This window comes from Salvelinus fontinalis, chromosome 4 (genome assembly GCF_029448725.1).
Source record: "Salvelinus fontinalis isolate EN_2023a chromosome 4, ASM2944872v1, whole genome shotgun sequence".
NCBI lineage: Eukaryota > Metazoa > Chordata > Actinopteri > Salmoniformes > Salmonidae > Salvelinus > Salvelinus fontinalis.
The window spans coordinates 79,874,385-79,888,645 of record NC_074668.1 but is presented as its reverse complement, the minus strand read 5'-3'; the positions used below and the strand labels follow the sequence as shown (position 1 = coordinate 79,888,645).

General features: G+C 48.6%; 1 protein-coding gene across 1 annotated transcript in view; it reads right to left on the bottom strand.

Moving 5' to 3' along the window:
- Positions 1-1,043: 1,043 nt before the first annotated feature.
- Positions 1,044-14,261, bottom strand: part of LOC129854484 (talin-2-like) — a 126,551-nt gene continuing 113,333 nt past the window's right edge. Inside the window, exons 47-57 of the mRNA XM_055921567.1 lie at positions 10,945-11,128; positions 10,565-10,690; positions 9,433-9,549; positions 8,652-8,837; positions 8,299-8,406; positions 8,093-8,198; positions 7,558-7,682; positions 6,193-6,381; positions 5,863-6,045; positions 5,514-5,639; positions 1,044-4,223 (exon numbers count right to left, since the gene is read on the bottom strand). Coding sequence (XP_055777542.1) covers positions 4,095-4,223; positions 5,514-5,639; positions 5,863-6,045; positions 6,193-6,381; positions 7,558-7,682; positions 8,093-8,198; positions 8,299-8,406; positions 8,652-8,837; positions 9,433-9,549; positions 10,565-10,690; positions 10,945-11,128 — 1,579 coding nt within the window. The 3' untranslated portion in view covers positions 1,044-4,094. The remainder of the gene's footprint in view (positions 4,224-5,513; positions 5,640-5,862; positions 6,046-6,192; positions 6,382-7,557; positions 7,683-8,092; positions 8,199-8,298; positions 8,407-8,651; positions 8,838-9,432; positions 9,550-10,564; positions 10,691-10,944; positions 11,129-14,261) is intronic.

The window sequence follows — 14,261 nt, the reverse complement described above, 5'->3', positions numbered from 1 at the left end:
ATGTGTAGCTCTGGGTGCAGCATTCAAAAGGGTGACTGCAGCTGGCCTGGGAACGTTATGTCATTGGTGTCTCATTTTCCCTCTGTGGCAGCATGTACGCCAAAGAGTTAGGGTGGGAGGATTCTAAGAGTTAGCTTGCCTCAGACAAATGACAAAAAAAAAAAAATACCTACACTCTTGACTTTTACATCCCAATATGTTCTAACAGAGAAGTTTCCTTTCAAAACTGATTGAAGGGAACACATTGAACCACATATAGCTCAGGCTTCTCACGTGTCAACAAGACGAGATTTGGAAGGGCGGCCCTGCGATACTTGACCATATAAAGCTTGTAGGCTATTTTATGGGGCTACACAATTCCAATTGTGAACCAGTAGATTGTCCTACTTCACTGATTTAAAGGATCGGATGGGTGCCATTTTGCTTTCACCTGTCCAGCACCTTGAGATCAGTGATTATAGTTTTGAGATTCACCCTTCCTGCCAAGAATTCTGGGTATTATCCTGCAGAAGGAGGGAGCAGCTGTGCCAGTGTAATTTACAAATCACCTCCCTCCTCAGATTTTAGAGCGGGCCAGAATTAGTACCTGTCTCGGCTCTAACCAACACCAGCTAAATATAGAACAAGGCTCACTGCTGACTCAGAAATACCATCTACCTTCACTGACAGAGGAGCTGCTTAAAGGGACCCTGCCTGAAAAAGTCACCTCTAGAGCAGTAAGTCTCCTCAAACCACAGGATCATGTTCTGTTATTGTGCTAGTAGTGCATGTTTTTATGTGCAGGATGTGATGCTAGGATTTGTGATTATTAAAGCTTTACTACAGTATACATGTCATTAGTCTGTCACCTCATCTTTAAACAACAACAACTTCTCGGTCATCTGTGACTTGATTTCCAGCTGGCCTGAACCTGAGAATGTAGATTAGTCTAGGAGAAGGCTGCTGGAATCAGACAATGTTAGCCTGTCCATTCATGATCACACTCCTATATTCAACAAGACAACAAAAACACAACATGTAAAAACACAATTCTGCAGCCCATATTACTTTGAAACCCTTTATTTTCAGTGAATACAAAAAATATGTTTTCTTGTGGCCAAATAAATAGTTTCCATACTGTAGGTCATTGTCTCTTCATATCTATCTTTCTTGTAGAACTGCACTTTAATTATCATTGAATTCATTATGGGACAAACACACAGGTATGAACAGTTTCCACCTACCATTGAAATGTGTCACACTACGTTAACAGTGACAGCTATACATCTTAATATCCTTATCACATTCATCCTTAAAAAAACTATTCCTCGTGGCTTAAAAGAGAAAGAAAAAATAAATTCAATCCATAAAACTTTTGTGAGACAGCAGAGTACAGACCTATTGTCCGGAGTGTGTGAATCCTATGATTTACTTGTAACATACAATAACCGAACAACAGACTCCATTCTGTCATACAGAGTTCAGAAGCATCTTGGTACATGCCCATGGAATGCAGTACAAAAATGTGTTGTCTTCATATATATCGTATACATATAGTGATGGTACTTTTTACACAGCGACACACTCGTCTCTGCCCTCAAGGCCATGGTTGCATCAGGCAGAAAGATGGGGACAGAGGTACAGTTTATAGGACAACGCAGTAGTACCTGTGAGGCCGTGTTTTTCATCTCTATGGGACCTAAAAGTCTTGGTAATAGGCTATGACAGCAACAACTCAAGGCCCTACTCATTGATACTGACCACACTCCTTTATCCAGCTAGATAAGTTGTCACAAGCAGACCAGACGCTGTATGAGCTAGAGACTAAGGCACTAATGACATAATACTACAAAGACCAGATGCGTGAACTCTGACAGAACTGTACCAGCGTTTGAACTGTAGAGCCTACTGTTACACATCAATACGGAGTAAAACATGTTTAACATGGACCGTTTGCAGTTTGTTAGGGGTTATTGTCCTCATGTGCAGTTCAGAATACCAATACCATTCAGTGCATCGTGTAGATGTATTTTCTGTTCCGAAAATCATAGAACCCAGAAGCCATGCATATGACTGACACGCAAGAGCAGAATTTTACCTCACAATAATGATTTGTTTGCTAACCGACACTCACTGACTGTCCTAAAACTAGTAAAACCATAAGCTAGAACCAAACCTGGGTTGTGTTCATTAGGATTTTTTTGTTGTTCTATTGGACAATTCTAGTTAGTCACTCCTCCATTTTCCTCCATTTGGTGCATAATGAACACAACCCTGGCAAACAGAAGGTAAATATACTGCAATAGTAGTACTTCCCACTACAGTTACACAAAGCACCATTAGAGTAAGAGTGAGACGGATTCAACAGGTGAACAACAACAGGACGTGATCCACGGTAGTGGTCCAACAGGCCCCTATGGAGGGATGGGGGACTATGCCCCGTGTAAGACAGCAGGGGTAACCAACAGAAGCACAGTACATTGTGTATAGTCAACAAAGATTTACCACTTCACATTCATTCAAGAGGTCTGGGGTGTTACAATATCAGAGCCATCCATTTAAGTTTGCATTATGAGTTGTAGAGAAATCACGCTTTATCAATGAGAATCTTTTTTCAGATTGCCTGGATGTTTTTTTTAAACTCCTACTTAAATCGTAATACATTTTCAAGACCAGCAGTTGTTTCCTACATTAGTATTTTTTCTTACAGTAACTGAACGGTTTTCAGAGGTGCAGAGTTTGTAGTGTTTGAGGTTTGAAAAGATCAAGCAAGAGGGCACTTCATTACACTGCTTGTCAGGAGGCTGTGAGGACACCAACACTGCCCCCTACAGCGCCTTCATAGTATTGCTTCATGAACATCAGTTCCAGCTGTATGGCTCAATATCAACTGTAAACTAATAGAGAATAGTAGAAGGAAGCCAGTTAACTGACTGTCCACGGTCCAGGTTATGCAGGGCTAGGAGATCTGTAGCAGTGGAAGGGATGAGACTAGTTAAGCTTACTGTAAATGTCAGAGTATATTAACTTGCTAAAAATGTTATTCTGTAGTAGCTTCGTCTCCAAATCACAGAAATAATAAAGTACTAGATTGTAATGCATCATAAGAGGTTGTTGTAAAGAGGTCTCCAGCAATTAGACGCAAATTTAAGCGTTTATAGGGCACTACCTTTGACCAGAGCCCTCAACACTAGGTACATTTCAATCTTCAGTGTCAAGAGCACATCTAAACAAGGATTTTTAAAAAGGGTCTACGCAAGCCGAACGGTGAATGCGACAAGAAATGCTTCCATGAAATAAGATCCATAAGCTATTCTTCAATATGCTCCAAATACCTCAACTGTCTGAATTACTTGCTGTCTGACAAGGAGGATATATATATATATATATATATATAGACCACAAGCTGACATAAGGGTCAAATCACATACGTGTGACATTTCAAACACTAGTAATATCTATGAAATGCTATAATTTCTCACAAAAGAGGAAATGAATAGCAATGTGTGTGTAAATGCCTAATGTACTGTATGCACCTAACATATCACACTCTTCTTCCTTTATGAAAGAAATTCCGGCCAAAAGGTTAAGACCATGCTAACATCTAGAAATATCCCCGAAGTTTGGAGATTCAATGTCAACACTGGTATCTAATCACATCAAATGTATAGCTCCATAGAGAAAGACATTCAAACTATTAGCATGCACTTTTTCAGCTTGTTCACCTGTTACAAATCCATTGCTTCTAGAGAAGACTATTCCGGTGTAGGTTAACTGGCAGGTAATGCAGGGTAATAGACCGTTACAAGCCAAGTCATAGTGGTAGTAGACAACTCCTGGTAGTTAAAGACCATGCAGGTGTAGTAGACAGTAGCTATCCATGTCCCATTCTGGGCTTGACCCCACTGGTTGAGTGGGCACATTAAAAGGCCAACTTAACCTTGTTGCACACTGAGAAAGTCCATTTGGGCCACCGCTCGTGTGTGTGGTAACATACTACATATACACACACAGGTACAAATGCGCTCAACACACACACACACACACACACACACACACACACACACACACACACACACACACAGCGGCAGCATGGCAATGCAGCAGGGTATAGCTCAGTTCTCGTCCTCCCGTAGTTCACTGGGTAAGAACTTGTACTGCTGCTGTCTGATCTGAGCCAGCTTCTTCCTGGCCTCCTCCAGCTCTCTCTCCTTCCTCAGCATCTCCTCCTGGGCTGCAATGATCTGGACACAGGATAGAACAGGCACCAGTTACTACACAATACCTAGCTAATTAATACTACGATAGAACAGGCACCAGTTCCTACACAACACCTAGCTAATTAACACTAGGATAGAACAGGCACCAGTTACTACACAACACCTAGCTAATTAACACTAGGATAGAACAGGCACCAGTTACTACACAACACCTAGCTAATTAACACTAGGATAGAACAGGCACCAGTTACTACACAACACCTAGCTAATTAACACTAGGATAGAACAGGCACCAGTTACTACACAATACCTAGCTAATTAACACTAGGATAGAACAGGCACCAGTTACTACACAACACCTAGCTAATTAACACTAGGATAGAACAGGCACCAGTTACTACACAACACCTAGCTAATTAACACTAGGATAGAACAGGCACCAGTTACTACACAACACCTAGCTAATTAACACTAGGATAGAACAGGCACCAGTTACTACACAACACCTAGCTAATTAACACTAGGATAGAACAGGCACCAGTTACTACACAACACCTAGCTAATTAACACTAGGATAGAACAGGCACCAGTTCCTACACAACACCTAGCTAATTAACACTAGGATAGAACAGGCACCAGTTCCTACACAACACCTAGCTAATTAACACTAGGATAGAACAGGCACCAGTTCCTACACAACACCTAGCTAATTAACACTAGGATAGAACAGGCACCAGTTACTACACAACACCTAGCTAATTAACACTAGGATAGAACAGGCACCAGTTACTACACAACACCTAGCTAATTAACACTAGGATAGAACAGGCACCAGTTACTACACAACACCTAGCTAATTAACACTAGGATAGAACAGGCACCAGTTCCTACACAACACCTAGCTAATTAACACTAGGATAGAACAGGCACCAGTTACTACACAACACCTAGCTAATTAACACTAGGATAGAACAGGCACCAGTTACTACGCAACACCTAGCTAATTAACACTAGGATAGAACAGGCACCAGTTACTACACAACACCTAGCTAATTAACACTAGGATAGAACAGGCACCAGTTACTACACAACACCTAGCTAATTAACACTAGGATAGAACAGGCACCAGTTACTACACAACACCTGATTCAAAGCAGCCTGTACAACATACTGTACAGTGCTGTCAGCTCCTGATAAATGCTTGGAGTTGTTCTTAATGTGTCCACTTACAGAACTGAAAGGCTTGACAAGAGTTAATCTGGTTTGAACAGTCTACATGTCACTGTGGAGTCTGCCAGAGCCCTGAAGTCTCACCTGAGCGATTCCTCCCACAAACTTGGTCTTGACCACCACGTTGTCATCGTCTGCCTTGTGGAACGCTGCTTTCTGGGCCGCTCGGACCAGGTTGTCCGACGCCCTCTTTACTGCGTTACCAGCAGCCTTTGGGAGGACAGTCCATCAATATCTTACCACATAACATGTTACAACTATTACACAATGCTAATCACAAGATGTGTGTTTGTGGGGTTACACTGAATTCCAAATTGACCCCGAGCCCCGTCTCCCCCTGCACCCCTCCAGATCTGAAACAATTAGATAGGCGTGTAAGATCTACAGGAGTGCATAGGAGGCAAGGGGCAATTGTTATTCATCATCCTAGTACCTGTAGTCTCCTCATGGCCTCAGAGTCCTGGTCAGCTTTAACCTTACAGGCCACTAGGAGCTGGGCTGTGGAGGCTGCCACCTGCTTGGCTGACGAGATCAGCTTCTCCTCACTGGCTTGGCCCTGGACCGAGGCATTAGCTGCCTCACACAGGTTACTGGTGGCTGCTGCTACCATCCTGGCCTGTAGGAGAGAACACAGAGAGAACGCTTCATATACATTTCAAAGATGCCATCCCTTACAATTAATGATGTGTTCATTCCAGCTCTTCCAAAAAAAGGATTGCTAAACGTCATTTGGAGGCTTTATTTAGATGGTGTGTGTACGTACCGCTGAGATGAGACCCTGGGACCACTGACCATCATCCACTGCATTAGCTGGAATAGAGCCCACCTTGCCCTGAGCCACCAGCTCTCTCTGGGCAGCTGAAGCAGACTTGACCAGGGCACTGGTGGCCGCAGCGATGGACTTAGCTGCTTCCAGGATCTGCTCCTCAAAGTCCAGCGTTTCATCTGCTTGCTGAAGGGGAGACGAGACAGTCACAACTCAGACGTCTCACAGGAAGATACAAAGATAGGCAGCAATCATATTACATGGCAAACGTAATGGTTTTGATGTTGGAGTTTTAGAGTACAGCTGTTCAAGTCTTTCAATTTCAAAATAGTTCAATGACACAGATTGTTTACAAATCCGTACTGTCTGCACTACAGAAACTTCTCAGTAACATCTGTTACTTGGGGCAAACTAAACGAAGTAAGAACACAAAACACTTACAACTATTCTATGCCAAGTCATTCCAAGATTAGACCAGTCCCTCACACACACAGTCTGTAGACAGGGCGGGACACTGTAGAAATATGTTTGATATATAGTTGGATTGAATAACAACCTAATATATCAAACATATCAGACAGAGGCCTGCAGAGAAGGCTTCCAGGGTTTTTCCTCTGATCAGAGGAGTACTTTGTATATAGGGACAGATGGGCTACAACTAGAACTACAGGACAGGAGGAGGGAGAGAGAAAGAAAGATGGACAGAAAGAGAGGGAGAGAAAAATAGGGAGAGAGAAAGAGAGGGAGAGCGAGAGAGGGAGTGAGTGAGTGAGAAGGAGGGAGGAACAGAAGGGTTAGAATCATAGGGGGGGAGAAAGGGATTGAAAGAGGAAAAGAGTGAGGAGGGAGAGAGGAGGGAGCGGTGAGCAGAAGGTCAAAGTCAGAATAGAGTAGGGGGTTCCTCCTGAACAATGTACATGATATCAGCTACAGACAGACTGATAGACTGGTAGACAGACCAAAGTACATACAGACGGGTGTACATACAGGTGTACAAACATGAATAAATCCAGAGACAGAGAGGTTGCCACTAGTTTCACTGTATGTGAGGAGAGACAATACAAGTATTAGACATTCAAATAGTGAATAGAGCATCACCCTCTGGATCTAACACTGACTCACGGTGACTGAACACCACAGAGTCTTAGTGTCAAAACTGATGAGACACCGTCTCTAAACAGACAGCCAAACACATAATGACAAACACCCCAACAATGAGACAAGCACCAAGACAAAATTACTGACAGGATTGTCATTCTTGCTCCAACTTATGCATCCCATTTCTGTTATTAGTGTAGAAATTGGGGGTTAAAAATACCCATGTGGCTTGTGAGGTGTGTTGTGGGTGGTGTAGTCTCCTACCTTGGGCTTGGCTCTGGGTTTCAGCTGCTCCAGTTTCTTAGCCGCTGCTTCGATGGACGCTGCCGCCCCCAACAGCTCTGTCTCTGCTATCACTGTGGGGTCCTCTGGGTCCACCCACTCTGTGCCTGAAACACACACACAGTGAGTTACCACACACACAGCAGTGTATGAACAGAGCATGCCTCACAATATGGAGACCACAGAGACAGAACAAATGACACGGCATGCACAGCAAATTAAGCGTGTTTAAGATTGAATCGCAATTATCTTATCAGTGACATTAAATATGCAAATTAAGAGCATCCAGACTGCAATGACATGGTGATGAGCATTTCACCATGTCTTTATGGTGAGAAGGAAACTAAAACGAAGAGCATGATGGATGAACTTAACTTACCTCCATCTGTGGCAAAGAAGGCAGGAACAGACTGTTAAAAGAACACTCTGGATACATACAGTATATCTGCTAAATGATCATTACTGTCCTATATTATGAACCAGGCGTACAGTAGTTGAGTGAAGTGTCTTCTCTCACCTTTCATGGCCTCAGCAGTCTGAATGAGTTCAGTAACAGCCCCAGCAACACGTTTAGAGTAGAACACCAGCTGCTGCTTCTGCTCTGCTGTAGGCCCCTGGAGGACCTGGAGATACACCCAGAGTAGAGGTGGTTCAGGAAAACATCCCCATCATCACTATTACTCTATTCTCAATCACAGACATACCCACCCCCACCCAACTTACCAGCAGCACATGCTCCAGTAGGTCAATGTAACCTGTGGTGCACTCTGTCCCGTAGAGCAGCGCTCTGCTCCGTACGTCCTTGTTCACCTCCTGGTGGTAAGCTGCTTGCTGAGGGACACAGACACACAGTGTTAGGAGTCAGATGATCCACTTTCCAGGTGGTCAGTATGGATGAGATGAGGAGTAATATCAATATCTGTTCTTCCTCTAACATCTACAACGTTTAGGGCCTAGGGATGATCACAACCTCGCATATAGTCAGCATGTTGAAAATGGCCGTGCTGGTCAGGGTTTAACTATACAGGATAGAAGGGTAGGGGACATCTTCCCTAGTAAGGAGTATTGATCAGAACCTTGCATGTGGTCAGCATGTCGAAGATGGCCTTGCGACTCAGGTTAGCTGTGGAGATCACATCCTCCTGTCGTGCAGAGTTCCCAGCCGCCACTGCTTTGGCTGTTGCCGTGGTGATGCCCTTGGTCATGCGGATGAACTCTTCAGGCGTGGTCGACTTCTCCGGGACGTCCTTAGACTGGAACACCTGAAGAAATACAACACTCAATATGTTCTTAAAAACCTCACTGATTTAATATATCAAACAGCTCTCCATATAATGTTTAATTGTACAGCTGTGTGCAGTAACACCTAACAGGGCTATGTCCTATAATGACCAAACACACAACAGGCATACTAATGTGTCCCTATGTGGCAACCCTGGTTGTTGAGTTTTAACTCTGGTTTATCTTATTGATCCCATGGTAATAGCCGTGTTTGATCAAGGCTCTAGTTGTAGTAGCTGCACTAGGAGGCTGTCCTGGGGGGATACTGATAAAGCTTAGAGCTGGAACCACAAACTAATGGAGATCTGTGGTCCTCTGTCAGTTACTAAAGATAAGGATAGCAGGGAAAACACAAGGCCTGGGCCGTTCTAGAGTTCATCTAGTGACAAGTATATAAACCGTTATGGTTGATGATTCAATATGTCAATGCTTTTATAGTATGTAACTATTAAAGCATTTACAGCTTAGCATGAGGACACATTTAGGCCACAAAGCATAAGTGAGAGAGCATGTCCATTGTCATCTATCCTAATCAAGTCATTGATTAACTAAATAACTTTATAGATGATTGCTTACCGTGAGTTCCTGTTTAATACATTCAATGGTGGCCTCCAGGGCTCTGGTCCCCCGCGTGGCCTCGTCCTCCACAGCCTTCACCGTCTTCAGCAGGGACGTCACGTTGGTCACCATCACCTGGTGGGTTACCAGAGGGGGGACAATGGGGGAGACAGGTCCAAGGATGTCAGTGGGAGAGACAGCACTGGGGGGCATCAGAGAGACATCTTGCCTTTGGTGGGCGGAGAGATGAACCTTTTTTTCTGTTGACAGTTTGCGTGTGCTGTTGGTATTATTATGTACATAAACACCATATGGAACTGAAAGACGGGGAGCACAACAGCCATCAACATGAACCACAGCACTGCAGTTTGGGCTGAAATTAATAGAAGCCATACTCTACCTGTTATCTACCGTCTGTCTGCCTCAGGGCTTGGAGAAGGTCCAAAAGCAGGTTAAAAGGAGTTCCCTGGATTACTATGACTGCGTCCCAAATGGCATCCTATTCCCTGTATAGTGCCCTACTTTTAACCAGGTCCCCAAGTAGAGCACTATATAGGGAATAGGATACCATTTGGGACACAGTCCATCAGTCTGTTAAACTACATTCCCACCACATGCGCTAGGTAGGTAGTGGCTGACTGATTTTAGATCTTGCTTCCTTTCCATTTGGCTGGGTCATTGACTAGCGCTGAGATGAGAGCATGGCGTTAGCATATAAGAGGTAGATGGGATGTTGATTAATGGCTAGGCCTAAAGGAAGGGGAGGACATCTGCTGCTATGGCACACAACGACAGCATGCCTTCATCTGGTGTACTGGAAGCGCTCACCAGAACACCCTTTACGCACATATCAGACTGAGGAGGCATCCCGTTCACGTCTGCCATGTTTCTGGGGGACAACTGGGCGTAGATTACAAGATTTAATCTTACAATATTTTATTTCAGAGCACTAGACATAGTTCAAACAGAATGGGGCGGTTACCCGGACACAGATTAAGCCTAGATTAGGCCTAGTGCTGGACTAAAAAGACAGTCAACAAGATGTATAATAACTGTATAATAAGCTACAGCCAGGAGGGATGACGATGCAACAATGCCTGTTAGAGACAGTGGCCTGAGAGTCCAATATGGGTCTCACTGGGTCTCCTACCTTGGCAGCACTTTTCAGCTGGTACATGGACGGGTCGTCTGCAGCCTTGCCCGCAGCACACTTAGTGGCCCCTATGAGCTCAGCCAGGGCCTTGGCCACGTCTTTCACTGCGTTGATCAGAACCACCTATACAGAACACACACATCAGCTTATTAAGGACACAACCCGGGGTAGAGTCCATCTCAGGTTGGGTACATCAATAGGTCCCCCTAAATAGCTACAGCACTTCCTACTTTTAATAGCAGTCTCTTTGAAAAAAGTAAAGTTGCAGTAGGCCTATGTTTAATTAATTAAAAACAGTCTAAAATGGTACAGTAATTCTGTCCACTAAGGACTGTTCTGGGAACAGAAGATGTCACCTAAAATGAATAATAGGTCACCTGTGTCTCTGGGTCGTCAGAGCCGATGCTGGCGGCGCCCAGTTTGACCACGTCAGTGAGCTGTGTGATGGTTTTAGCTGAGGACCGGGCAGCTTGGGCTAGTTTGTCCTGACCGGACGCTGCTCCAGACACCAACATCTTAGTGTCCTCCACCAAAGCCTTCGCTGTCTTCAATATGTTCTCCCTGGGAGGGGGTGCGGGGAGAGGGAGGAGAGAGACGGACGCAGACCAAGAGAGACCGAAGGAGGCGGTCAAATCTCTAAACTTCTACATGGTTAAACATTACGTTTGTTTAAAATTCCAATGGTCTTAATACCATCCTGCTATGAGACGACCCTCCACAAACACAAAGATATGTCAAAACTCTAAACCCATTCAAAATGATAGCTCTTAACACTAGAACCCTAAAGCAGTCATTTTGACAGCTCATTAACTTTTTAGTTTTTATTACTCTGCCATTAACTCTTGCCCACTCCGTCCTTGACTTTTCCTAAATAAGTCTAAAAACACACTGCCGTCGTTAGAATCTTAATATCACAAATAGAACTGGTGTAATAACCAGTTATAGGAGGGCATGTCATTTCTTTGAATGGTTTTCCCCCTTGCCCCTCCTCCTCCCAACAGTAGGGGCTGCTCTGCTCCTCCTCCTCCTCCCGACAGTAGGGCCTGCTCTACTCCTCCTCCTCCTCCCGACAGTAGGGGCTGCTCTGCTCCTCCTCCTCCTCCCGACAGTAGGGCCTGCTCTACTCCTCCTCCTCCTCCAGACAGTAGGGCCTGCTCTACTCCTCCTCCTCCTCCCGACAGTAGGGCCTGCTCTGCTCCTCCTCCTCCTCCCGACAGTAGGGGCTGCTCTGCTCCTCCTCCTCCTCCCGACAGTAGGGGCTGCTCTGCTCCTCCCGACAGTAGGGCCCGCTCTGCTCCTCCTCCTCCTCCCGACAGTAGGGGCCGCTCTGCTCCTCCTCCTCCTCCCGACAGTAGGGCCCGCTCTGCTCCTCCCGACAGTAGGGGCCGCTCTGCTCCTCCTCCTCCTCCCGACAGTAGGGGCCGCTCTGCTCCTCCCGACAGTAGGGCCCGCTCTGCTCCTCCCGACAGTAGGGCCCGCTCTGCTCCTCCCGACAGTAGGGCCCGCTCTGCTCCTCCCGACAGTAGGGCCCGCTCTGCTCCTCCCGACAGTAGGGCCCGCTCTGCTCCTCCCGACAGTAGGGCCCGCTCTGCTCCTCCCGACAGTAGGGCCCGCTCTGCTCCTCCCGACAGTAGGGCCCGCTCTGCTCCTCCCGACAGTAGGGCCCGCTCTGCTCCTCCCGACAGTAGGGCCCGCTCTGCTCCTCCCGACAGTAGGGCCCGCTCTGCTCCTCCCGACAGTAGGGCCCGCTCTGCTCCTCCCGACAGTAGGGCCCGCTCTGCTCCTCCCGACAGTAGGGCCCGCTCTGCTCCTCCCGACAGTAGGGCCCGCTCTGCTCCTCCCGACAGTAGGGCCCGCTCTGCTCCTCCCGACAGTAGGGCCCGCTCTGCTCCTCCCGACAGTAGGGCCCGCTCTGCTCCTCCCGACAGTAGGGCCCGCTCTGCTCCTCCCGACAGTAGGGCCCGCTCTGCTCCTCCCGACAGTAGGGCCCGCTCTGCTCCTCCCGACAGTAGGGCCCGCTCTGCTCCTCCCGACAGTAGGGCCCGCTCTGCTCCTCCCGACAGTAGGGCCCGCTCTGCTCCTCCCGACAGTAGGGCCCGCTCTGCTCCTCCCGACAGTAGGGCCCGCTCTGCTCCTCCCGACAGTAGGGCCCGCTCTGCTCCTCCCGACAGTAGGGCCCGCTCTGCTCCTCCCGACAGTAGGGCCCGCTCTGCTCCTCCCGACAGTAGGGCCCGCTCTGCTCCTCCCGACAGTAGGGCCCGCTCTGCTCCTCCCGACAGTAGGGCCCGCTCTGCTCCTCCCGACAGTAGGGCCCGCTCTGCTCCTCCCGACAGTAGGGCCCGCTCTGCTCCTCCCGACAGTAGGGCCCGCTCTGCTCCTCCCGACAGTAGGGCCCGCTCTGCTCCTCCCGACAGTAGGGCCCGCTCTGCTCCTCCCGACAGTAGGGCCCGCTCTGCTCCTCCCGACAGTAGGGCCCGCTCTGCTCCTCCCGACAGTAGGGCCCGCTCTGCTCCTCCCGACAGTAGGGCCCGCTCTGCTCCTCCCGACAGTAGGGCCCGCTCTGCTCCTCCCGACAGTAGGGCCCGCTCTGCTCCTCCCGACAGTAGGGCCCGCTCTGCTCCTCCCGACAGTAGGGCCCGCTCTGCTCCTCCCGACAGTAGGGCCCGCTCTGCTCCTCCCGACAGTAGGGCCCGCTCTGCTCCTCCCGACAGTAGGGCCCGCTCTGCTCCTCCCGACAGTAGGGCCCGCTCTGCTCCTCCCGACAGTAGGGCCCGCTCTGCTCCTCCCGACAGTAGGGCCCGCTCTGCTCCTCCCGACAGTAGGGCCCGCTCTGCTCCTCCCGACAGTAGGGCCCGCTCTGCTCCTCCCGACAGTAGGGCCCGCTCTGCTCCTCCCGACAGTAGGGCCCGCTCTGCTCCTCCCGACAGTAGGGCCCGCTCTGCTCCTCCCGACAGTAGGGCCCGCTCTGCTCCTCCCGACAGTAGGGCCCGCTCTGCTCCTCCCGACAGTAGGGCCCGCTCTGCTCCTCCCGACAGTAGGGCCCGCTCTGCTCCTCCCGACAGTAGGGCCCGCTCTGCTCCTCCCGACAGTAGGGCCCGCTCTGCTCCTCCCGACAGTAGGGCCCGCTCTGCTCCTCCCGACAGTAGGGCCCGCTCTGCTCCTCCCGACAGTAGGGCCCGCTCTGCTCCTCCCAACAGTAGGGCCCGCTCTGCTCCTCCCAACAGTAGGGCCCGCTCTGCTCCTCCCAACAGTAGGGCCCGCTCTGCTCCTCCCAACAGTAGGGCCCGCTCTGCTCCTCCCAACAGTAGGGCCCGCTCTGCTCCTCCCAACAGTAGGGCCCGCTCTGCTCCTCCCAACAGTAGGGCCCGCTCTGCTCCTCCCAACAGTAGGGCCCGCTCTGCTCCTCCCAACAGTAGGGCCCGCTCTGCTCCTCCCAACAGTAGGGCCTGCTCTGCTCCTCCCAACAGTAGGGCCTGCTCTGCTCCTCCTCTTCCCAACAGTAGGGCCTGCTCTGCTCCTCCTCTTCCCAACAGTAGGGCCTGCTCTGCTCCTCCTCTTCCCAACAGTAGAGCCTGCTCTGCTCCTCCTCTTCCCAACAGTAGGGCTTGCTCTGCTCCTCCTCCCAACAGTAGGGCCTGCTCTGCTCCTTCTCCTGACAGTTGAAAGTGGAGTCCCAAGTTGAAACTGAACCTAA